The sequence below is a fragment of the Salmo trutta genome, chromosome 14 (genome assembly GCF_901001165.1).
Source record: "Salmo trutta chromosome 14, fSalTru1.1, whole genome shotgun sequence".
Lineage (NCBI taxonomy): Eukaryota > Metazoa > Chordata > Actinopteri > Salmoniformes > Salmonidae > Salmo > Salmo trutta.
In genome coordinates, this window is record NC_042970.1 from 39,960,929 (window position 1) to 39,986,846 (window position 25,918).

General features: G+C 43.3%; 1 protein-coding gene and 1 non-coding gene across 2 annotated transcripts; both read right to left on the reverse strand.

Moving 5' to 3' along the window:
- Nucleotides 1–1,687: 1,687 nt before the first annotated feature.
- On the reverse strand, nucleotides 1,688–25,835 carry slc6a11a (solute carrier family 6 member 11a). The gene is made up of 14 exons (XM_029775808.1): nucleotides 25,428–25,835; nucleotides 23,540–23,674; nucleotides 22,595–22,735; nucleotides 20,660–20,750; nucleotides 20,282–20,414; nucleotides 19,908–20,042; nucleotides 19,340–19,443; nucleotides 18,696–18,820; nucleotides 17,864–17,976; nucleotides 17,622–17,759; nucleotides 15,166–15,268; nucleotides 2,602–2,702; nucleotides 2,262–2,432; nucleotides 1,688–1,979 (listed from the first exon to the last, which is right to left on the reverse strand). The coding sequence occupies exons 1-14, from the start codon at nucleotides 25,636–25,638 to the stop codon at nucleotides 1,857–1,859; spliced, it is 1,824 nt and encodes a 607-aa protein (XP_029631668.1). The 5' UTR covers nucleotides 25,639–25,835; the 3' UTR covers nucleotides 1,688–1,856.
- Nucleotides 23,931–24,003, reverse strand: trnaa-ugc (transfer RNA alanine (anticodon UGC)). The gene has a single exon. It is a non-coding gene; the product is annotated as a tRNA-Ala (tRNA).
- Nucleotides 25,836–25,918: the final 83 nt, after the last annotated feature.

Below are 25,918 nucleotides of genomic sequence, written 5' to 3' on the forward strand. Positions count from 1 at the left end.
TAAACTAATAACACACAAACAATTATACGTTTTCATGTCTTTATTGAACACACCGTGTAAACATTCACAGTGCAGGGTGGAAAAAGTGAACCCTTGGATTTAATAAATGGCTGACCCTGCCCTTTGGCAGCAATAACCTCAACCAAACGTTTTCTGTAGTTACAGATCAGAACGGCACAAAAGCCAGGAGGAATTTTGGACCATTCCTCTTTACAAAACTGTTTCAGTTCAGCAATATTCTTGGGATGTCTGGTGTGAACTGCTCTCGAGGTCATGCCACAGTATCTCAATCGGGTTGAGTCCTGACCTCAACCCGATTGAGACTGGGCCACTCCAGAATGCGTATTTTCTTCTGTTGAAACCATTCTGTTGTTGATTTACTTCTGTGTTTTGGTTCGTTGTCCTGTTGCATCACCCAACTTCTGTTGAGCTTCAATTGGCGGACAGGTAACCTAACTTTCTCCTGCAAAATGTCTTGATAAACTTGGGAATTCATTTTTCCGTCGATGATAGCAAGCTGTCCAGGCCCTGAGGCAGCAAAGCAGCCCCAAACCATGATGCTCCCTCCACCATACTTACCAGTTGGCATGAGGTTTTGATGTTGGTGTGCTGTGGCTTTTTCTCCACACATAGTGTTGTGTGTTCCTTCCAAACAACTCAACTGTAGTTTCATCTGTCCACAGAATATTTTGCCAGTAGCACTGTGGAACATCCAGGTGCACTTTTGCAAACTTCAGATGTGCAGCAATGGGTTTTTTTGGACAGCAGTGGCTTTTTCCATGGTGTCCTCCCATGAACACCATTCTTGTTTAGTGTTTGACGTATCAAAGACTAGTCAACAGAGATGTTAGCATGTTCCAGAGATTTCTGTAAGTCTTTAGCTGACACTCTAGGATTCTTCTTAACCTCATTGAGCATTCTACACTGTGCTCTTGCAGTCATCTTTGCAGGACAGCCACTCCTAGGGAGAGTAGCAACAGTGCCAAACTTTCTCCATTTATATACAATTTGTCTTGCACATCAAGGCTTTTAGAGATACTAATGTAACCCTTTCCAGCTTTATGCAAGTCAACAATTCTTAATCTTAGGTCTACTGAGATCTCTTTTGTTCGAGGCATGGTTCACATCAGGCAATGCTTCTTGTGAATAGCAAACTCAAATTATGTGAGTGTTTTTTTAAAGGGCAAGGCAGCTCTAACCAACATCTCCAATCTCATCTCATCTCATTGATTGGACTCTAGGTTTTGTTTTATCTTTATTTAACTAGGCAAGTCAGTTAAGAACAAATTCTTATTTTCAATGACAGCCTAGGAACAGTGGGTTAACTGCCTTGTTCAGGGGCAGAACGAGAGATTTGTACCTTGTCAGCTCAGGGATTCGAACTTGCAACCTTTCGGTTACTAGTACAACACTAAGCAGTAGGCTACCCTGCCGCCAGGTTAGCCGACTCCTGACTCCAATTAGCTTTTGGAGAAGTCATTAGCCTAGGGGTTCACATACTTTTTCCAACCTACACTGTGAATGTTTAAATGATGTATTCAATATAGATAACAAAAAAACAATAATTCTAGTGTTATTAGTTTAAGCACACTGTTTGTCTATTATTGTGACTTAGATGAAGATCAGATCAAATTTGATGACCAATTTATGCTGAAATTCAGGTAATTCCAAAGGGTTCACATATGTTTTCTTGCCACTGTGTGTGTATATATATATATTTTTTAAGTTACAAAAAAAAGGCTGGTTTCCCGGACACATTAAGCCTTGTCCTGGACGAAAAAAGCATGGTCTCAGTCCTACTAGGCTTAATCTGTGTCTGGGAAACCAGCCTGAAAAGTAGTAGTAGAACAGCCAGTCTATAGATTCTTGCTGTATGTCTTCTCATCGTCAGTAACACGGTCCAGAGCATAGAGACCTACCATCTCCTCCTTCATCATCATAGGAAGGTCATCTGCTGGCCGACAGATTGTCTGGAGGCGCTTGGGAGCAAAGTGGTCTCAAAGTAAGTATAATCAATGTGCTTCAAAAGTATTCTTAAAAATCTCAGAATAGCGCATAAACTCTATGCTAGAGATGAAAGAACCAGATGAAAGGTCCCAGCCTTTCCGATCAGATTAACTTTATTTTATTTAGCCTTTCTAATTTAAATTTTCTAGATTGTTAACTTTGTAAATATGACAAAGTGCAACAACAAGAATATGAATTTGATGCAATCATTCACACTTTTAAATGTTCCAGGGAAAACTTCCCATCATACTGACCTGCCAGAAAGTCCCTTTGCCCCAGTACAATTTGTAGACCATGGTGATGGGGATGAGAGATAGGGAGGACATAGCCAGGAACCAGCCTAGCCAGTAGGCCCACCACGGGTACACATATGTGTTGTTGAACTTCAAAGGGCTGTACTTCAGCAGGGAGAATACAAAGGTTCCCTTGAAGAGAGAAAAGAAGATGTCAGATATATGTTGTTTCATTGTTGTTTTGATTATGTCTTGCCTTGCCATTGATAGACAGCAGAAACTTTTGTAAGCATAATTGCAGTTGTATCCATAACAAAAAAAGAATGAAATAATGATAAAAATGGACTGTGTTTAAACTCACTGTGCAGATAGTAGGGGTAATGTAGAGCCAACAATACTTGACCAGGGAGGAGGGCCTATAGCCAATCATATCCTCAATGTTGTCACAGAAACGTTCAGCACCTTCGAAAGAGACAGACATGTTACAGGATGTAACGTGTACTCTAAGAATTGGGAAGCAAGTACAGGGAGTGTATTTAATAAACGTTAAACAAAACAAGAAACACGAGTAGCGTACAGACATGAAACATATAAACAGAAACAATAACGCCTGAGGAAAGAACCACAGGGAGTGACAGATATAGACGAGGTAATCAGGAAGGTGATGGAGTCCAGATGAGTCTCATGAGGCACAGGTGCTTGTAACGATGGTGACAAGTGTGTGTAATTATGAGTAAACTGGTGACAATGAGCGCCAGAGAGGAGCGGGAGTAGACGTGACAGTACCTCCTCCCTGAGGAACCCGACTAGCCAACAGAGGCGCGGGAACCCAACGAGCCGGCATGAGGTGCGTGAACCCACAGAGACGGCTGAGGCATGGGAGCTCGATGAGCCCGTGGGATCCCGACAATCCGACTGGGGCATGGGAGCCAAATGAGCCAGCTGAGGTACGGGAGCCCGACGAGCCAGCTGAGGTATGGGAGTCTGATGAGCCAACATGTGCGCGTACGATGGTGACAGGTGTGCGTAATGATGAGTAAACTGGGGACAATGAGCGCCAGAGAGGAGGAGCGGGAGTAGACGTGACAGTACCCCTTCCCTGACGCATGGCTCCAACCGCAGGACACCGACCAGAGGGACGGTCCCAAGGACCAGGCTGGTCGTTTCTGTTGAGGCACGGGAGCCCGACGAGCCGGCTGAGGCGCGGGAACCCACAGAGCCGGCTGTGGCGAGTTGCTTCAGCAGCCGCCCTTGGACCTGACGTCACCAGTAAAAAAGCAAAAAAAATACAATTAATCCCTGTTGCTTCCCTTTGGTGAGGCGTTATTCTGTAACGTGTATGCTAAGAATCGGGAAGCAACTACAGGGAGTGTAAATTTTATAATAAATGGAAACTAGTACAAAACAAGAAACAAGAAAAGTGTACAGACATGAAACCGAGTCAATAATGCCTGGGTAATGAACCAAAGGGAGTGACTGATATAGGGGAGGTAATCAGGAAGGTGATGGAGTCCAGGTGAGTCTCATGAAGCGCAGGTGCGCGTAACAATGGTGGCAAATGTGTGAGTAATGATGAGTAAACTGGCGACAACGAGCACCAGAGAAGAGGAGCGGAAGTAGACGTGACAGAAGCCCACTTTAAATCGTATCTTTTTAAGTAGCTCTTCCGTATGTTTTTTAAACATTAGATCTTTATCAATCCAAATGCCCAGATATTTATAGGCGGGAACCCACTCAATGAGAGAACGATTCCAATTAGTAAATGTGTTGTCCATCTGAGACATTTTTTGCGTGAATTATAGAACAAGCAAATCAAAATATATTTTATATTTGAGATTCTTCAAATAGCTACCCTTTGCCTTGATGACAGCTTTGCACACTCTTGGCATTCTCTCAACCAGCTTCATGAGGTAGCCACCTGGAATGCATTTCAATTAACAGGTGTGCCTTGTTAAAAGTTAATTTGTGGAATGTCTTTCCTTCTGAATGCGTTTGAGCCGATCAGTTGTGTTGTGACAAGGTAGGGGGGGTAAACAGAAGATAGCCCTATTTGGTAAAAGACCAAGTCCATGTTATGGCAAGAACAGCTCAAATAAGCAAAGAGAAAGAACAGTCCACCATTACTTTAAGACATGAATGTCAGTCAATACGGAACATTTTAAGAACTTTGAAACCATCAATTAACCTCTTGCATCGAGACGTTCTGCTAGTGGAACGCCTCGCCAAATATCCAACGGAAGAACGTGGCGCGAAATACAAATACCTCAAAAATGCAATAATTTCAATTTTTCAACCATATGACTATTTTACACCTTTTGAAAGATAAGACTCTCGTTAATCCAACCACATTGTCCGATTTCAAAAAGGCTTTACAGCGAAAGCACAACATTAGATTATGTTAGGAGAGTACACAGCCAAAAATAATCACACAGCCATTTTCAAAGCAAGCATATATGTCACAAAAACCCAAAACACAGTTAATTGCAGCACTAACCTTTGATGATCTTCATCAGATGACACTCCTAGGACATTATGTTATACAATACATGCATGTTTTGTTCAATCAAGTTCATATTTATATAAAAAAACAGCTTTTTACATTAGCATGTGATGTTCAGAACTAGCATTCCTACCCAAAGCTTCCGGTGAATTTACTAAATTACTCATCATAAACGTTGACAAAATACATAACAATTATTTTAAGAATTATAGATACAGAACTCCTTTATGCAATCGCTATGTCAGATTTTAAAATAGCTTTTCGGCGAAAGCACATTTTGCAATATTCTGAGTACATAGCTCAGCCATCACAGGCTAGCTATTCAGACACCCGCCAACTTCGGGGCTCACTAAACTCAGAATTACTATTAGAAAAATGGTATTACCTTTGCTGTTCTTTGTCAGAATGACTCCCAGGACTGCTACTTCCACAACAAATGTTGTTTTTGTTCCAAATAATCCATAGTTATGTCCAAATATCCCCGTTTTGTTCGTGCGTTCAGGTCACTATCCAAAGGGTAACGCGCGAGCGCATTTCCAGACAAAAAATTTCAAAATGTTCCATTACCGTACTTAGAAGCATGTCAAACGCTGTTTAAAATCAATTTTTATGCTATTTTTCTCGTAAAATTGCGATAATATTCCAACCGGACAAAGGAAGAGAAAAAATGGCGAGGTCTCGTGAACGCGCATCTCCAATCTCTCTGTCACCAGGCAGTCCACTGACAAACTGTGCTGCTGTTATCTGCCCAGAGACAGGAGACGCGTCAATCCGCTTTCTGAACGCTTTAGAGAGCCAATGGAAGCCTTAGAAAGTGTCACGTAACAGCTCAGATACTGTAGTTTCGATAGACAAGCAACAGAAGGACTACAAATTTGCAGAAAGGCCACTTCCTGCTTGGAATCTTCTCAGGTTTTTGCCTGCCATATGCGTTCTGTTATACTCACAGACACCATTCAAACAGTTTTAGAAACTTTAGAGTGTTTTCTATCCAAATCTACTAATAATATGCATATTCTAGTTTCTGGGCAAGAGTAGAAACCAGTTTATATCGGGTACGTTTTTTTTATCCGGCCGTGAAAATACTGCCCCCTATCCCAGACAGGTAATCTCTGAAGTTCAAAGACATTCAAAATTCCTCCATAGAAGCCTAATTCCGGTAAATCATGTCATAACAAGATGCCCAGCACTTCAAGCCAAGCCTCCTCCTCCACCCTCTCTCCCCACCCGCAAAATTTCAGTCGCATCTCGCACCCTACACTTGTCTGTCTATACTGACTGGCAGCACAGTGCAGTGTGTGTGTTTGTCTTTCATTATGATTAAATTTAACCATGCTGTTACGGCAAAATACAATTTGCTCTTAACGACTTCCCTGTAAAGATTAAATCACTTACCCACTCCATAGCAAGCTGCTCGATCCGCACAGATTGGTGAAGTAATTTAATGTCAAGCTAAATGTTTAAAAAAATCAATGCCATATGTTTCAAAGGAACAGAAAAGAACGATATAAAGCAGTACTTTTTTTGGGTTCGAACCATTTCAGAACTTTATTTTGCTGTTCGGAACAGTGCAATGAAAAAAACATGTTACAAATTACAATTTGTTACGAATTTGCTAAACGCACAACATGTTACGTATTTGCAAAACGAATTACGAATTCTAGCTAGGTGGCTAACTTTAGCTAGTTTATAAGTTAGGTTAAAGGGTTAAGGTTAGGGTTAGGAGAAAGGGTTAGTAAGGAGTTCTTAATGTTTTGTACACTCCGTGTACAATTGAATATAGGATGGAAAAGATTTGTTTACGTTTCTACGTGAAATATTCCACACACTTTCAATGTATACAGAGTTCTGATGATTATGTTGAAATTAAATTGATGTAACAACCTGTTAGTCAGGTTAAGTCAATGAATTCAAGTTGAAGTTTTACCCTTATTTCAATGTTTACAAACGCTGGTTGAAATGAGATGAAAACAGTACTGGTTGATGACTTTTTAAAAAAATCCAATGTATTTTCCAAGTTGATTCCACATCACAATACGTTGACCAATTACTTTGAAACAACGTTGATTCAACCAGCGTCTGCTCAGTGGGTATCCTGTGTCACGTCTACTCCAGCTCCTCCTCTCCTCACCGTTATTTATTAAATACACTCCCTGTACTTGCTTCCCGATTATTAGCGTACACGTTACAGAATAACGCCTTACAGAATAACAGGGGTTTTCTTTTGCTTTTTTTTACTGGTGACGTCGGGTCCAAGGGCAGCTGCCGGAGCAACCGGGGATGCCTCAGCTGGCTCATCAGGCTTCCATGCCTCAGCTGGCTTGACAGGTTCACAAGCCTTGGTTGGCTCGTCAGGCTTCCATTGCTGAAGCTACCAGGAATGCCTCAGCTAGCTCGTCAGGCTTTCATGCCTCAGCTGGCTCGACAGGTTCTCAAGCCTCGGTTGACTCGTCAGGCTGTCATTGCCAACCCTACCGGGGATGCCTCAGGTGGCTCAACAGGTTCTCAAGTCTCGGTTGGCTCGTCAGGCTTCCATGCCTCAGCCGGCTCACCGGGATCCGATGCCTGAGCCAGCTCATCAGGCTCCTGCGTCTCAGCTGGCTCGACAGGTTCCCGCACCTCACCCGTCTCTACAGGTTCCCATGCCTCAGCTGGCTCTACAGGCTTCCGCGCCTCAGCCGACCATAATTCTATCCACCTGATTCCTGCTTACAAGCAAAAATTAAAGCAGGAAGCACCAGTCACTAGATCAATAAAAAAGTGGTCAGATGAAGCAGATGCTAAGCTACAGGACTGTTTTGCTAGCACAGACTGGAATATGTTCCGGGATTCCTCCAATGGCATTGAGGAGTACACCACATCTATCATTGGCTTCATCAATAAGTGCATCGATGGCGTCGTCCCCACAGTGACCGTACGTACATACCCCAACCAGAAAACATGGATTACAGGCAGCATCCGCATTGAGCTAAAGGCTAGAGCTGCCGCTTTCAAGGAACTGGACTCTACATTTTACATTTTAGTCATTTAGCAGACGCTCTTATCCAGAGCGACTTACAGTAGTGAATGCATACATTTCGTACATTTCTTTTTTCCCGTACTGGTCCCCCGTGGGAATCAAACCCACAACCCTGGCGTTGCAAACACCATGCTCTACCAACTAACCCGGAAGCTTAAAAGAAATCCTGCTATGCCCTCCGACGAACCATCAAACAGGCAAAGCATCAATATAGGACTAAGATCGAGTCGTACTACACCGGCTATGATGCTCGTCGGATGTGGCAGGGCCTGCAAACCATCACAGACTATAAAGGGAAGCACAGTTGAGAGCTGCCCAGTGACACAAGCCTACTGGACGAGCTAAACTACTTCTATGCTCGCTTCGAGGCAAATAACACTGCATGAGAGCACCAGCTGTACCGGAAGACTGTGTGATCACGCTCTCCACAGCCAATGTAAGACCTTTATACAGGTCAACATTCACATGGCCGCAGGGCTAGACGGATTATCAGGACGTGTACTGCGAGCATGCGCTGACCAACTAGCAAGTGTCTTCACTGACATTTTCAACCTCTCCCTGTCCGAGTCTGTAATACCAACATGTTTTAAGTAGACCACCATAGTGCCTGTGTCCAAGAACACTAAGGTAACCTGCCTAAATTACTACCGACCCGTAGCACTTACGTCTGTAGCCACGAAGTGCTTTGAAAGACTGGTCTTGGTTCACATCAACACCATCATCCCAGAAACCCTAGACCCACTCCAATTCGCATACCGCCCCAACAGATCCACAGGTGATGCAGTCTCTATTGCACTCCACACTGCCCTTTCACACCTGGACTAAAGGAACACCTATGTGAGAATGCTATTCATTGACTACAGCTCAGCGTTCAACACCATAGTGCCCTCAAAGCTCATCAATAAGCTAAGGACCCTGGGACTAAACACCTCCCTCTGCAACTGGATCCTGGACTTCCTGACGGGCTGCGACCCCAGGTGGTAAGGGTTGGTAACAACACATCTGCCACGCTGATCCTCAACACAGGGGCCCCTCAGGGGTGTGTGCTCAGCCCCCTCCTGGTCTCCCTGTTCACTCATGACTGCACGGCCAGGCACGACTCCAACACCATCATTCAATTTGCTGATGACACAACAGTGGTAGGCCTGATCACTGACAACAACGAGACAGCCTATAGGGAGGAGGTCAGAGACCTGGCCAGGTGGTGCCAGGACAACAACCTCTCCCTCAACGTGATCAAGACAAAGCAGATGATTGTGGACTACGAAAAAGAGGATCGAGCACACCCCCATTCTCATCGACGGGGCTGCAGTGGAGCAGGTTGAGAGCATCAAGTTCCTTGCTGTCCACATCACCAACAAACTAACATGGTCCGAGCACACCAGGACAGTCGTGAAGCGGGCACGACAAAGCCTATTCCAACTCAGGAGACTGAAAAGATTTGGCATGGGTCCTTAGATCCTCAAAAGGTTCTACAGCTGTACCATCGAGAGCATCCTGACTGGTTGCATCATTCCTGGTATGGCAACTGCTCAACCTCCAACCGCAAGGCACTACAGAGGGTAATGCGTATGGTCCAGTACATCACTGGGGCCAAGCTTCCCGCCATCCAGGAACTCTATACCAGGCGGTGTTTGAGGAAGGCCCTGAAAATTGTCTAAGACTCTAGCCACCCTAGTCATAGACTGTTGTCTCTGCTACCACACGGCAAGCAGTACCGGAGTGCCAAGTCTATGTCCAAGAGGCTTCTAAACAGCTTCTACCCCCAAGCCATAAGACTCCTGAACATCTAGTCAAATGGCTACCCAGACTATTCACATTGCCTGCCCCCCCCCCCCCCCCCCCCCCACACACACACACCACTGCCACTCTGTTGTCATCTATGCATAGTCACTTTAATTAATTAACCTACATGTACATACTACCTCAACTAACCGGTGCCCCCACACATTGACTCTGTACCGGCACCCCCCGTATATATATATATATATTTTTTTACTGCTCCTCTTTAATTACTTGTTACTTTTATCTCTTATTCTTATCCATACTTTTTTTTAAAATGCTCTGTCGGTTAGCGGCTCATAAGTTAGCATTTCACTGAAAGGTTGTTGTATTTGGCGCATGTAACTAATACAATTTCATTTCATTTCATTTGAGGTTCCCACGACTCAGCCGGCTCTACAGGTTCCCATGCCTCAGCCCAGCTCTACAGGTTCCTGTGCCTCAGCCCAGCTCTACAGGTTCCCGCGCCTCAGCCCGGCTCTACAGGTTCCCGCGCCTCAGCCCGGCTCAACAGGTTCCCGCCCCTCACCCCGGCTCTACAGGTTCGCGCGCCTCAGCCCAACTCTACAGGTTCCCGCGCCTCAGCCCGGCTCTACAGGTTCCCGCGCCTCAGCCCGGCTCTACAGGTTCCCGCGCCTCACCCCAGCTCTACAGGTTCCCGCGCCTCAGCCCGGCTCTACAGGTTCCCGCGCCTCAGCCCAGCTCTACAGGTTCCCGCACCTCAGCCCGGCTCTGCAGGTTCCTGCGACTCAGCAGAAGCGATCGGCCCGCTCCTGGTCCTTGAGACCGTCCCTCTGGTCTGCGTCCCAAGGCTGGAGCCGCACGTCAGGGAAGGGGTACTGTCACGTCTTCTCACGCTCCTCCTCTCTGGCGCTCGTTGTCGCCAGTTTACTCATCATTATGCACACCTGCCACCATCGTTACGCACACCTGCGCTTCATGAGACTCGCCTGGACTCCATCACCTTCCTGATCACCTCCCCTATATCTGTCACTCCCTTTGGTTCTTTCCCCAGGTAGTTATTGACTCTGTTTCTGTTTCATGTATGTACACTTTTCATGTTTCTTATTTTGTACTATGTTCAATTTATTATTAAATGTGCACTCCCTGTAGTTGCTTCCCAATTCTTAGCGTACACATTACAGCTTCTGTAAAAAATAATAATATGAGACACCAAACCTGTTCACAGGGATGGTTAACTCTCAAAGTTCCAATAGTCCGTACTGGTCTAGGTAGATCCACTTTCAGTTTAATGTGCAGTTGCCATACCAGACGGTGATGCAACCAGTCAAGATGTTCTCAATGGTGCAGCTGTAAAGTTCCTAAGGATCTGAAGGGCCATGCCAAATCGTTTCAGCCTCCTGAGGGAGAAGAGGGACTACCGTGCCTTCTTCCCGACTGTGCTGGAGTTAGAGAACATTGATGTGTACACTGAGGAACTTGAAGCTCTTGACCCTCTCCACTGCGGCCCCGTTGATATGGATGGGGGTGTGCACCTGCCCCTGTTTCCTGTAATACACGACAGCTCCTTGTTCTTGCTGACGTTGAGGAAGAGGTTGTTGTCCTGGCACCACACTGCCAGGTCTCTGACCTCCTCCCTGTAGGCTGTCTCATTGTCGTTGGTGATCAGGTCTCCCACCGTCGCACCTTCAGCAAACTTGAATTTCTTTTTAACTGACTTAACTGACTTGCCTAGTTAAAGAAAGAAAAAGAAAATACACGCGTTGATGGAGTTGGAGTTGTGCATTGCCACACAGTCGTGGGTGAATGGGGAGTACCGGAGGGGCTAAGCACACACTCCTGGGGGGCCTCGTGTAGCATGACGTTGAAACAATGACATTGATTCAAACAAACCATTTTACTATCAACATTGAAATGAGGTCAATTAAAATACGTCGTTAAATCTCAAATTCAACATTCTTATTTTTTACATCCCTGTTCGTGAGAATTTCTCCTTTGCCAAGATAATCCATCCACCTGACATGTGTAGCATATCAAGAAACAGCATGATCATTACACAGGTGCTGGGGACAATAAAAGGCCACTAAAATGTGCAGTTTTGTTAAACAACACAATGCCACAGCTGTCTCAAGTTTTGGGGGAGTGTGCATTTGGCATGCTGAGTGCAGGAATTTCCACCAGAGCTGTTGCCAGAGAATTTAATGTTAATTTCTCTACCATAAGCCACTTCTAATGTCGTTTTAGAAAACTTGGCAGTACGTCCAACCGGCCTCACAACTGCATACCACGTGTAACCACGCCAAACCAGGACCTCCACATCCGGCTTCTTCCCCTGCAGGATCGTCTGAGACCAGCCACACGGACAGCTGATGAAATTGTGGGTTTGCACAACCAAAGAATTTCTGCACAAACTGTCGGAAACCGTCTCAGGGAAGCTCGTCTGCATGCTCGTCGTCCTCACCAGGGTCTTGACCTGACTGCAGTTTGGTGTCGTAACCAACTTCAGTGGTCAAATACTTACCTTCAATGGCCACTGGCACACTGGAGAAGTGTGCTCTTCACGTATGAATCCCGGTTTCAACTGTACGAGGCAGATGGTAGACAGCATGTATTGCATCGTGTGGGCAAGCGATTTGCTGATGTCGACGTTGTGAACAGATGGTAGCAATGGGGTTATAGTATGGGCAGGCATATGCTACAGACAACAAAGACAATTGAATTTTATAAATAGCCATTTGAATGCACAGAGATACCGTGATGAGATCCTGAGGCCCATTATTGTGCCATTCATCCGTCGCCTTCATCTCATTTTTCAGCATGACAATGCATGGCCCCATGTTGCAAGGATTGGTACACAATTCCTGGAAGCTGAACATTTCCCAGTTCTTCCATGGCCTGCATACTCACCAGACACGTCACCCATTGAGCAGGTTTGGGATGCTCTGGATCGACTTATACGATAGCGGGTTCCAATTCTCTCCAATATCCAGCAACTTCGCACAGCCATTGAAGAGGAGTGGGACAACATTCCACAGGCCACAATCAACAGTCTGATCAACTCTATGCGTAGGAGACGTGTCGCGCTGCGTGCCGAAAATGGTGGTCAACAAGTCAGTTCATAAAATCTCTGCCCTGCTAGAGATGCCACAGTCAACTGTAAGTGATGTTATTGGGAAGTGGAAACATTTTGGAGCAACAATGGCTCAGCCGCGAAGTGGTATGCCACACAAGCTCACAGAATGGGACCGCTGAAAAATCGTCTGTCCTCGGTTGCAACACTCACTACCGAGTTCCAAACTGCCTCTGGAAGCAACATCAGCACAAGAACTGTTGGCCGGGAGCTTCATGAAATGGGTTTCCATGGCCGAGCAGCCGCACACACCATGCGCAATGCCAAGTGTCGGCTGGAGGGGTTTAAAGCTCGCCGCCATTGGCCGCTGGCACAGTAGAAACAGGTTCTCTGGAGTGATGAATCACACTTCACCATCTGGCAGTCCAACGGACAAATCTGGTTTTGGCGATGCCAGGAGAACGCTACCTGCCCCAATGCATAGTGCCAACTGTGAAGTTTGGTGGAGAAATAATGGTCTGGGGCTGTTTTTCATGGTTCGGTATTGGCCCCTTAGTTCCAGTGAAGAGAAATCTTAACACTACAGCATACAGTGACATTCTAGACAATGCTTTGCTTCCAACTTTGTGGCAACAGTTTGGGTAAGGCCCTTTCCTGTTTCAGCATGACTATGCCCCCATGCACAAAGCAAGGTCCATAGAGAAATGGTTTGGCGAGTTTGGTGTGGAAGAACTTGACTGGCCTGCACAGAGCCCTGACCTCAACCCCATCGAACACCTTTGCGATGAATTGGAACACCAACCTCGAGCCAGGCCTAATCGCCCAACATCAGTGCCCAACCTCACTAATACTCTTGTGGCTGAATGGAAGCAAGTCCCCGCAGCAATGTTCCAACATCTAGTGGAAAGCCTTCCCAGAAGAGTGATTGCTGTTATAGCAGCAAAGGGGGGACCAACTCCATATTAATGCCCCTGATTTTGGAATGAGATGTTCGGCATGCAGGTGTCCACATTCTTTGGGTCATGTAGTGTATCAGTGTAACCAACAACATATCAGTGTAATTTCAACCACACAGTCAATGTTCCCTCTAAGCGGCCACACACCTTCTCCAGGACTGCCGCGCAAAAGAAATGCCAGCCCTTGCAAAGATGCAGGAGATTGAACTTCACAGTTCACCCCATTAGTTTCCACTACAGATCAAAGTTTTCTCTAATGTGATCTAATCAACATAATATCAGCCTCTTTTCAATGCAACAAACCAAACCAAATTCAACTTTGCAAGATTGAGTCTGTGATTTTGTTGTAGTCTACCAGAGTGCATCGAAGTAGAATTCTATTTACCCTAGCCCACGAGCAGTCTTTCAATCACCCGCCAGTGGATGCCCTTTTCAGATCAGGGCACAGAGCCACGCGTGTGCACATTTGTTGATGTTCTTTGCTAGTTAGCGAGTTATTAGCCCAGGAATTACTTCTTCCAACAAGAGCACAAAACATGTACATTTCAAACTGTCTTTGAAAAGCGAGTCAGGAAAAAAAAGCTTGTTTATTTATATTAAAGGGACAATGTTGTATTTTGAGATAGGCTTGATTATGCAAATACGCCAATAGGCAGAGGGTAGCCTACATTGTCTCGTTCTCTGTATGGTAATAATAATTAATTATGAATTTTAAGTGGTTTCTTGCATCATGCAAGACAATACAATGCAATTACAGTCACATAATTACAGTCACCTATTTACAGTCACCTATTTGGCCCATGGTGTTACAGACCAAGTAAAAAAAAACACAAATTAATGTCAAGCCCTGCATCATCTAAAAAAGTTTTTCAAAGTCTCATGATGGAATGTATGCTGTTTTGAACACCACATAGGCTGCTGTAGGCTATATCATAGAAATCAAAAGCTATTTCCATGTGAAAATGCTATAGGATTTGCCACTCTGATAGACCTACATTATGCTCAAATAGCTACGATAGCCTATTGGCTACAGTCTAAAACTGTAACTTAAAGTGGGTACAGCCTCAGTTTTCACTGTAAACACAAGCCGGAACTTGCACAGAATTCTCACAATATTCAAGTTTCCGCTCACAAGACCTGAAATGTTCTCAGTGCCAAAAATAATTAGAGGGAACATTGCACCCAATATACAGTATATTGAATATAGGATGAAAAATACTTCGGTTTCTATGTGGAATTTTCTATGCAATTTCAACGTATAGATAGTTCTGTTGATTATGTTGAAATTAGATTGATGTAAGAACCTGTTAGTCAGGTAATATCAATGTATTTAAGTTGAAGTTTTACCCTTATTTCAATGTTTACAACACTGGTTGAAGTGAGATGAAAACAGTACTGGTTGATGACTTGAAAAAAATCCAATGTATTTTCCACGTTGATTCCATGTCACAATATGTTAACAAATGACGTTGAAACAACGTTGATTCAACCAGTGTGGGCCCAGTGCGTACTCATGTCTCTTTCAGGACTTTCAATTCTTTTTTATTTTTATAGTGAGAGAAAATCTGGCGAGGAAGCTAGATTTGCATATGTATGTGTTTGCCCATGATTACATAGTGTAATTTCTCTATTCTTACCATATATCCATCCAATACTGAGTGACTGGCATATGGAGAGGAGCAGCAGAGTGGCACCACTGCACACATAATGGTCAAACAGCTGGATGATGTAGAGGCCACCCTGCGAGAAAAAAAAATTAAGCTTCAATATACAGTACAATCAATGTTTACAGATCTACAGGGCATTCGGAAAGTATTCAGACCCATTGACATTTTTTATGTTACAGCCTTATTCTAAAATGTATTAAATTAATCGAAATTGAGCTCAGGTGCATCCTGTTTAATTTGTTTCTACAACTTGATTGGAGTCCAGCTGTGGTAAATTCACACACCTGTCTATATAAGGTCCCACAGTTGAGAGCCATAAGGTTGAAGGAATTGTCCGTAGAGCTCCGAGACAGGACTGTGTCGAGGCACACATCTGGGGAAGGGTACCAAAACATTTCTGCAGCATTGAAGGTCCCCAAGAACACAGTGACCTCCATCATTCTTAAATGGAAGAGGTTTGGAACCACCAAGACTCTTCCTAGAGCTGGCTGAGCAATCGGGAGAGAAGGGTCTTGGTCAGGGAGGTGACCAAGAACCCGATAGTCATTCTGACAGAGCTCCCTTAGTTCCTCTATGGAGATGGGAGAACCTTCCAAAATGACAACCATCTTTGCAGCACTCCACCAATCAGGCCTTTATGGTAGAGTGGCCAGATGGAATGCACTCCTCAGTAAAAGGCACATGACAGCCTGCGTGGAGTTTGCCAAAAGGCCCCTAAGGACTCTCAGACCATGAGAAACAAGATTCTGTGTTCTGATGAAACCAAGACTGAACTCTTTGGCCTGAATGCCAAGTGTCACGCCTGGAGGAAACCTGGCACCATCCCTACGGTGAAGGATGGTGGTGGCAGCATCATGCTGTGGGGATGTTATTCAGCGTCAGGGACTGGGAAACTAGTCAGGATCAAGGCAATGATGAACGGAGCAAAGTTGAGAGAGTTCCTCGATGAAAACCTGCTCCAGAGCGCTCAGGACCTCAGGCTGGGGCGAAGGTTCACCTTCCGACAGGACAACGACCCTAAGCACACAGCCAAGACAATGCAGGAGTGGCGTCGGGACCAGTCTCTGAATGTCCTTGAGTGGCCCAGCCAGAGCCCGGACTTGAACCCGATCGAACATCTCTGGAGAGACCTGAAAATAGCTGTGCAGCAACACTCCCCATCCAACCTGACAGAGCTTGAGAAGATCTGCAGAGAAGAATGGGTGAAACTCCCCAAATACAGGTGTGACAAGCTTGTAGCATCATACCCAAGAACAATGTTTAAGAACCTGTTTTTGCTTTGTCATTATGGGGTATTGTGTGTAGATTGATGAGGGAAAAACCATTTAGTCAATTTTAGAATAAAGCTGTAAAGTAAGAAAATGTGGAAAAAGTCAAGGGGTCTGAATACTTTCCGAATGCACTGAACAAAAATATAAACACAACATTTAAAGTGTTGGTCCCATGTTTCATGAGCTGAAATAAAAGCTCCCAGACATTTTCCATTTGCGCAAAAAGCTTATTTCTCTCAAATTTTGTGCACAAATTTGTTTACATTGCAGATAGTGAGCACTTCTCTTTTGCCAAGGTAGTCCATCCACGTGACAGGTGTGGAAAATCAAGAAGCTAATTAAACAGTATGATCATTATACAGGTGCACCTTGTGCTGGGGAAAATAAAAGGCCACTCTAAAATGTGAAGTTTAGTCACACAGCACAATGCCACAGCTGTCTCAAGTTTTGATGGAGTGTGCAATTGGCATACTGTCTGCAGGAATGTCCACCAGAGCTGTTGCCAGAGAATTGAATGTTAATTTCTCTACCATAAGCCGCATCCAATGTCGTTTTAGAGAATTTGACAGTACGTCCTACCGGACTCACAACCGGAGACCACGTGTAACGTCCACATACGGCTTCTTCACCTGCGGTATCATCTGAGACCAGCCACCTGGACAGCTGATGAAACTGAGGGGTATTTATGTTTGTAATAAAGCCCTTTTGTGGGGAGAAACCCATTGAGATTGGCTGGGCCTGGCTCCCCAGTGGGTGGGCCCATGCCCTCCCAGACCAACCCATGGCTGCGCCCCTGCCCAGTCTTGTGAAATCCATACTTTAGGGCCTAATGAATTTATTTCAATTTATTGATTTCCTTATATAAACTGTAACTCAGTAAAATCCTTGAAATTGTTGCATTTTGCGTTTATATTGTTGTTCACTATAGTTATTGTAATACGCAACCATAAAGGACTTGGATCAAAAAGTGCTACCAAGATCCACCCTTTTATTGCCATTGTTTTGAAGTTATTTAACTTACCTCACTAAGGTGCTTCAATTTATGTTCCTGATATTATATGTTCAGATATCAGAGAACCACCTCTGTAGTCACACAATAACAACAACAGTCTGAGAGCTGGTGTGCAGCGGAGACCTGCGTCTGTGACCTCTCACCTCTGTGACCATGATGAGTCCGACCAGGTAGCAGAAGCAGCAGATGAGCAGCAGCAGCATCTCCCTCCGGTAGCCTTTTCTGATGAGGTTTGGGTAGACGTCCGTTACTGAGGTCATTACGCTCTCAAGGCCGACAAACTGGGGAACATGAGAGAGGGCAATGTACTGTACATGGGAAGGGAAGGTAGAGGAAAGAACAGCAGGGACAAGAGGTGTTGGTGGAGGGCGTGGTGAGCTCTAACCTGGCCGTCCACTCCCAATAGGATGATCATGGTGAAGAAACAGACAGCCCAGAACTGAGGGCAGGGGAGCAGGGACACTGCCTGGGGGTACACTATGAACACCAGGCCAGGACCTGCAGCAGGGCAACAAGGAAAACGTTATAGAATATATGTACCCAAACACAATTTGATTGAATTAATTGAACGAAACATTCAGTATGTGTAATAGTATGTACAAAAAAAAGATGAAGATTCCATGAGGTGAGGCAGTGGCTGTGTCCAAATACCTGTGCTTTCGTTCTAAATAGTAGGCATTTTGGGAATGCAAAAATATAACTTTTCATATATGTGACGTTTTTCAAAAAAGTATGCTTTAAATGCCAGAATGTCATACTCATTTTGGCTTTTCATCTTGTAGAATTTGCTGCACACTATTGAGGAAGAGAATCGTCTTTCGAGACCTACGTGTGTTTGACAAGAGCTGACAATCAGCTGAGTGGACGCTCTGTACCAAAATGAAAGGAATGGCAGGAATCAACACAATTGTGCATTAAATGCAACATTCTCAGTAGGATGAGCCTAGTATGTTGATATTTGTTGCTTACTGCATTCGTTTTTACTAAACAGTATGTTCTAAATAGTATGGAGTACGATTAGTACACAGTTGTTTTAGTAAGTAGTAGGCAAGACGTACAGTACTTCGGACACAGCCAGTGCTTTTACCAGAGGAGGTAGACAAAAATGAAGTTCAGATGAGGAAAGTGGGCAGTTATGTTGTCAGACGGTATTTCGGTTGATCAGGAGGATAATAAGGAGTCACACCCTTGTAGATGAATGTCCTTTAGAGCCTCACCTGACTCAGCAACCACAGAGATATCCACACCCTGTTCTCGAGCCATATAACCCAGTATGGAGAAGATGGCAAAACCAGATACAAAGCTGGTCCCACTGTTCAACAAGCACAGGTAGAAGGAGTCTCTGCAAGGCACGAAACAGTTTTCAACCATTTTCAACACATGATATAGTCATCCTCTTTAACATGCAGTGTTGTCATTGGCAAGGGTCTAATAAGATGTAAATAAAAATTAATTAACATTCATGGCAATTGAGGTAGTGTTGTGACATGACATGTTGTGCCATGAATCCTCCTGGCGTACTGTATTTGAAGGAGACAACTTTTATTATATGCTCTGAAGAGATCTTGACCTGCAGTGTTTACCAGATGAAGCCCTGATGTACGCAGCTTGCTGTCGAAACATTATTCAGTGACTAGAATGAATGAATCAGAGCCATAAGATTGTGCAGCTTTTCTTATCTAAGTGAACTACTCCTCCAGCCAGAACCTTGCCTACCCAGATGTGCCTTTTTACTGTCTCCAGACTGGCTGAAGAAATCTTGTGGCTATGGATCCTCATGGCACTGCTAAATAAGCCAACTGTGCGAGATCTTCAATGTACCACATTTTTTATTAAGCCCACAGCCTAGTTGAAAACTCACTTGTAACAGTTGTTGTTGTATTTGTTGTAGCTTCCAAGAGAGGTCAGGTAGCCCAGGCATATGGCGTATGAAAAGAATATCTGCGTTCCTGCATCCATCCAAACCTTATTGATGAACAAACAGACAAAGAAGACTTAAACTGAAGTTATAAACTGAACATGTCACAACGGAAATGTATACCAGTAAGATGCGGTGAGAATGGAGAAAGACTTAGAGGGCTGGTTTCTTGGACACTGATCAAGCATACTCCTGGACTAACACTCAACGGCCTTGTGGTTAGACAGGCCTCCCCAAGATTGGAAGGTTGGGAGTTCAATCCCTGGCTGTGTAAAAATGGGACCTGATGTGTTTCTGCTTGCTACTCAGCTTTGAGGAGATAGATTGGGGGTAAGGCCCTGTGATAGACTAACATCCTGTTTAGGGGGTGTACTTGTACATCAAGCTGCCTCATGTGACAGGAGATACAGTAGGCTCCTGTTCCTATGATCTTTTTAGTCCAAGACTAGGCGTAATCTGTCTGGGAAACTGGCCCATAGATTTATACTACAGGTTATACTACAGATAATACCTGTGGATCAGCTAGCCGTGTTGTATTGGGATACAAGTAGTAGAAGATGCCATCTTTAGCTCCTGGAAGGGTCACTCCTCTGACAAATAACACCACTAGCATGACATAGGGGAAGGTAGCCGTGACGTACGCTGCCTATGAATTAGTAGTACAGGGTTAGTACATTACAGAAAACACAACATAGCCACACATACCGGTATTACCACACTAACGACGGACCCATTGTCTCACCAAGTAACTTTACAGCTACAGAAAATAACTGTTTTTTCTGGGGGTTTTTGTTATTTTTTACCTCTGATTTTAAATTTGATTGAGATTGGAATGACACATAATTATGAAACTACTATCTGACTACTATATCTTATAACCCTCACCTTCCCAGTAGACTTCACTCCTTTCCAGATACAGAAGTAACAGACAATCCATGACAGTAGAAGACACAGAGCCAGCTCCCATCTAATACCTCCCAAGGACTCAATCCCATCTGATATCCGCAGCACTCGCCGCCTGTAAGGAGAAATGGTTGACACTGCAGTACATTTAATCCCAAAAGAAAATGTATTGTATCTAAATGTGTTGCATTCTATTGTAGTTTATTGTATTCTTATAAGAATAATTTAAACATTATGATACAACTCCCTTTAAAAAAAATAAGACTATGGTACCTGATTCATTTCTCATGAATGTAGTCAAGCATCTAATCATGAAAGATGCAGTGGTGAAAAAAAACACAGCATGAATTATAGACTTACTGCCAAAACTCCACAACGGAAGATGATGAATTCAGGAGAGAACCAGTCCAATTGCTGCTGGCGTTCTTGATGCCAAATGTCACACAAGCATCTGAAATACATTGAAGTCTAGTTGTAGCATGTTATAAACTTGACAGCTTTAAGTGGATATGCTAGCTAATATCCAGATCCTCTTAATGTGACTGACTCAAAAGCAACTTAAAATGCTAAACGCTATGGGGCAGAATTATCAAACCTGGTTTGAGTAGGACAGTTTTAGGGTCCGTTTACTTTTTTAAAAAGAGAGTGCGTCGTTCCATGAGAAGAGTGCACCAATATTGCATTTTAATATAGACCACATGGAGAATTCAAAGTGTCACGTTTCACCCTCTGTGACTTCTAGGAAGATTTTAACCCACTTAACCCCAAACATTTCTCCAAATTTTCACCATCATTGCAATGCTCTAGTTATTTTGTTGTGTTTACAAAGTCATTTATGAAGATTATTACTTATTTAATGTGATTAGTGAGTCATTTGCATCTGTCCCTCATTTTAAGGTCAACCCTGTTACGTGAACTGATTTCTCAATTTAATATAGTGATACTATTCCTTTTAAAATATTTTTTTCAAAAGTAACATTCAACATCTAATAGTCAGATCATAGCGTAAAAGCAGGTGAGCTGGTTCTACTCTTTTTGGCCATTTTCTGGTGTTTAGTGGTGGAAACCTGAGCGGGTCGAGCACAACATGTCAACCCTGTTGCCAATAGACTAGCCTCTGCTGAGTCCCCAACAACTGGATGTTCTGGTTTTCAGGGGAAATGGAAAGAGTTCCTGTGTACATTAACAAGAGCTTTTGGAGAATAACAAGGCAACACTCCATCAAATTTGCTGGAATAGTTGAACAGTGCAGAAGTGAACCTCCCCCAACAGTTGTTTTTCTTCTTGTCAAGACCAGTATGTAGGGGATTTAGTTTCAGGCATTTCTTTTACAGCTGCTATGTTAGGTTACCCATAGATAGACAGGCTAGAAATGTAAAAAAAAAAAAAATCAATAAAATGCCACTCCCTGTTGCACACAAGCTTCCATTCTCCCTTTCACAAGGTGATTTATGGCTGATTTAAGATTAAATCATTAACCCTGTTCATTTATTTGGCACTTAATAGGAACGTACTCTAATCATCTGTTTTTGTATGTAACCTTTTGAGATGCAAAATTGATGAACATGTGCTCTTTATGACAGAATGGCAAAATTTGGGGAAATCAAACGTTTTTTTTTACCAAGTTACACTTCTCAAAAAGCACCGAATTGGTGGAACGCCCAGAGTACATTTGAATGTACATAATTCAATCTGAGCAAAGAGGTCCGATGACAAGGAAAAAAACGTTGATGTGTGGAGGGGGGAGTGGTAGTGAGAGGTAGAAGACAGCCTACAGCAGAAAGCACCCCTCCCCCACTATTCTCACTGTTTGTCTGTCTTCACTGTCTTCTTTTAAACTGTCAGAAGGTGTTCACCTGAACACACTGACTGTTCATGATCTCCACTGAACTATTGTGCCTGCAAGCAGTTTAGAATTTTGTGTGGTTAGGACTGGTTGAATTTTTGTGATGGATGTTACTTGTTTGCAGCACTCTGTGTTTTACAACTAAGCTACGAAGGTAGTTGCTTCTGCAATGATTATCGAACGCACTGTTTGATTTCCCCCAAAAGGGACTTTTTCTCACGGACATTACCTGCAACGATTATTATTATCCCACAACTGAAAATATTTATTTCATATATGTTTATAATTTCAAGAAATTATTAAATACGTAGACCATATAACGTTTTTGATTTCTTTTTTATCAGTCAGTCAGTCAGTGGGCAGCTGGGGCCCGTTTCAATCGAAACCTATGAAACGTAGCAGTCCGCCTCTGCACCAAGTTTCAGTAGAGTCACCGGTACTGTAAATACCTGTGTTCCAGGCATTGTTGCAGTTGGCCCATGGCAGGTCAACAGTGAAGGATGAGAACAGGTAGAGGAATGCCCACGCCAGAATCACAATGTAGGTCATACATCCATATATAGTAATCACTTGGGCGGCATAGCCCATTCCTGATGAAGACAAGAACAGAAACATATCAACATGCTGATACAAATCAACAACCTGACATGATTTTCCCATTTACCCTACACAGGGCCCCATTCACTCTGAAAATATGTCTAAAATCCAAATCAATTTGTGTTACAAGTACACTTTCTGAATGCTGTTTGATTTGCATTTTTGGAAATAACTTTTTTTACTCCTTGAAAGCTGGTGTGCTTGCTTCAGCTTTGACTCAGACTCAGTTGGTAATAGTGTGGTTCTAGCAACGCCAGGATCATGGGTTCAATTCCTAGGGTCTGCTAAATGGCATATATTATTATTAATTCAACATTTTTTATAAAAATGTAATGCAGACTGGGTCTTCAGAAAGGGACACTGTTGTAATATGAGTTAGATATATGAGTTAGTGTTTTAAACGTGTTCTCAGAATGGGAGAGGCCCTATATAACTGCACAGACATCTTAATGAATGAAGATCACAAACCAATTTTTTGCTTTGTGTCTCACCGCAAATAACGAACGCACAACCTATCATAGAGCCTACTCACTCTACTCTTCATTGCTGTGTGCCTTACTTAACTTAAATAACGTTTCAACTATACATAGACGTACCATTATCTTTTAACTTCCCTGTGTTGTAACAAAACCAGGCTAAGCACATCTATGGCGTTATCCGTGAAGCAGATAATAAAGGCTCACCCTACCAGAGTGTTTGTCACAATGATAACAATGTAACTTACCTGTGCTGGGGCAAAGGCATTTGAAAAAGTAGCTTTTAACTTAAGTGTACAGGACTGTACAGGAAAAACTCACCTTCAAACACCGGGCAGATTAATCTCCAGCAGGTGATGCCACCCTGGCTGGTGTACTGGCCCAGAGCCGTCTCCAGGATGAACAGAGGGATGCCACAGGTCACCAGGTACAGGATGTATGGGATGAAGAACGCCCCTATAGTACAGGAAGGAGTCCTATATATTAGGCCTCCATTCAATGCTTAATGTTAATCTATTTTCAAATGTTAAACTTTAGTTGACACACATCTTTTGTGACAGCCTTAATATCGCTTATTTGGTTCTGGATGTTGAAATTAGTTGACACTGACAGCATACATAGTTCTCTGTATTTTTTTTACATTTTAGTAGACACTCTTATCCAGAGCAACTTACAGAAGAGTGCATACATTTTTATTACGTTTTAAATACTGACCCCCCCGTGGGAATCGAACCCACAACCCTGGCGTTGCAAGCGCCATGCTCTACCAACTGAGCTACAGTGGGACTATCTTTCACCATTACACATCTGAACAATCCCATTTTGAACTGGCTCTCGTGGCTCACACCCTCAATGTGGCTCTCATAATATACCCGGTTTTAGTAATCACATTCCTGTTGCCTGCGACAGATGTCCTCTCAGACGGGTTCAACCTCCGTCAATACTGAACAGGTCACGCCACTGATATCTAAATATAGTGTCAACTAACTGCCTCCATCTGAGTCAAGCAAACCAAGAAAACTTCTGAAAGTGCAGTGTGGAAAATTATGGAAAGGTATAAATCCTCTGTGTCATTCAACAATCATCAATATTATTTTAAATTGTGACCATGCAAGGTGAATGAATGTGTACTTAGTTATCGCATAGTGATGGGAATGAGAAACCAGCACAATGACCATGGGGTTATCTGGGTTCACACAGTTCTCAGGGGCTTCACTAAGGTATTTGGATGCAGATTTGGTTCTTTGTGTCATTTCAAGGAGCTTTATATCAGCTAAACAAAAAAACAATCCTCCTCTTTCCTCCTTTTGCCTGATTTAAAATCTGACCAGGGAACAAATCAACAACGCATTTGTAAACAAGAGAGAGAGAATTTGGAATAGGATAGGATAATTGCATCATCATATTATTATAATTATGCTCTCACTACCAAACTTTTTTATAAAAAACTTGGATGTAATGTTATTAGGAATGGTATATGTGTTATACAACATTATATTTTCTAGTATCTATTGTATAATGACACACAAGTTAAGCCTGTAGAATACACTGTATTATAAACTGTATTATAAACTGGGTGTTTTGAGCCCTGAATGCTGATTTGCTAACAGCCGTGGTATATCAGACCGTATACCACGGGTATGAAAAAAACATTTATTTTTTACTGTTCTAATTACATTGGTAACCATTTTCTAATAGCAATAAGGCACCTTGGGGGTTTGTGGTTTGGGTTGTGCCTAAGAACAGCCCTTAGCTGTGGTATATTGGCCATATACCACAACCCTCGGGGAAAAAGATCAAATAAGATCAAATATATTTTGGGTTAATTTTCATGTTCTCTGATGTGACACTGAAAGATATTTAGGTACAACACGACAATACATTTGAGTGAGTCACAAAGTAAAAAACTGTAACTGTTAAATAAAAAAATTAAGACAGAGCTGATGACTATATTTACAGTATTTTCATGAGCCATAACCAACTCTTGAGCTAGCAGACTGGTTCAATGTAAGAAAAGCTGTTATGAAAGACTAGATCAGCTGCAACATACCTCACACACCTATTTCTTATTTTCACTAAACTGACCCATAAATATGGTAAGTATTTGGAAGTTCACCAAAGTTCTACCAACTGAGCCACAGGGAAGACCTGTGTAGAAATGTATGCACATATTTAACCAACAAGCAAAAATAAGACTTTGTTGACTCACCTCCACCGTTCTTGTAACAAAGATAGGGAAATCTCCATATATTTCCAAGTCCAATAATAGCGCCAGCCACAGTTAGAATAAACTCCATTTTGCTATCCCACTGGCCACGCTCCTTCACACTTTGTTGGGTGTCCTGCACCGGCCCTGGGAGAGTCTCATGCTTGCCTGCAGGGAGAGTCTCATGCTTGCCTGCAGAGAGAGAAGCAGCCATCCTGCGAGTGAGAGAGAAAGGGTTCAGAGTCGGCAAGTTCTGCTGGTGGAGTCAATGGTTGGTCCAATTGTCTGCTGCTGCTGGAGCTTTTAAGGATAACAGCACTGTCAAGATGCCAGCTGCTTCTGCCTGAGGGTGGACCCAAAGACATGTGGACTAGATAGTTGAATGAGAGCGACACCTTTAGTGTGACTAACGTATCATTTGACACGGTCCAAAATAATGCCTGTAGGACTGTGATTCTTTTAGCAGGAATGGAAGAGATTGATGTTTCAGCAGA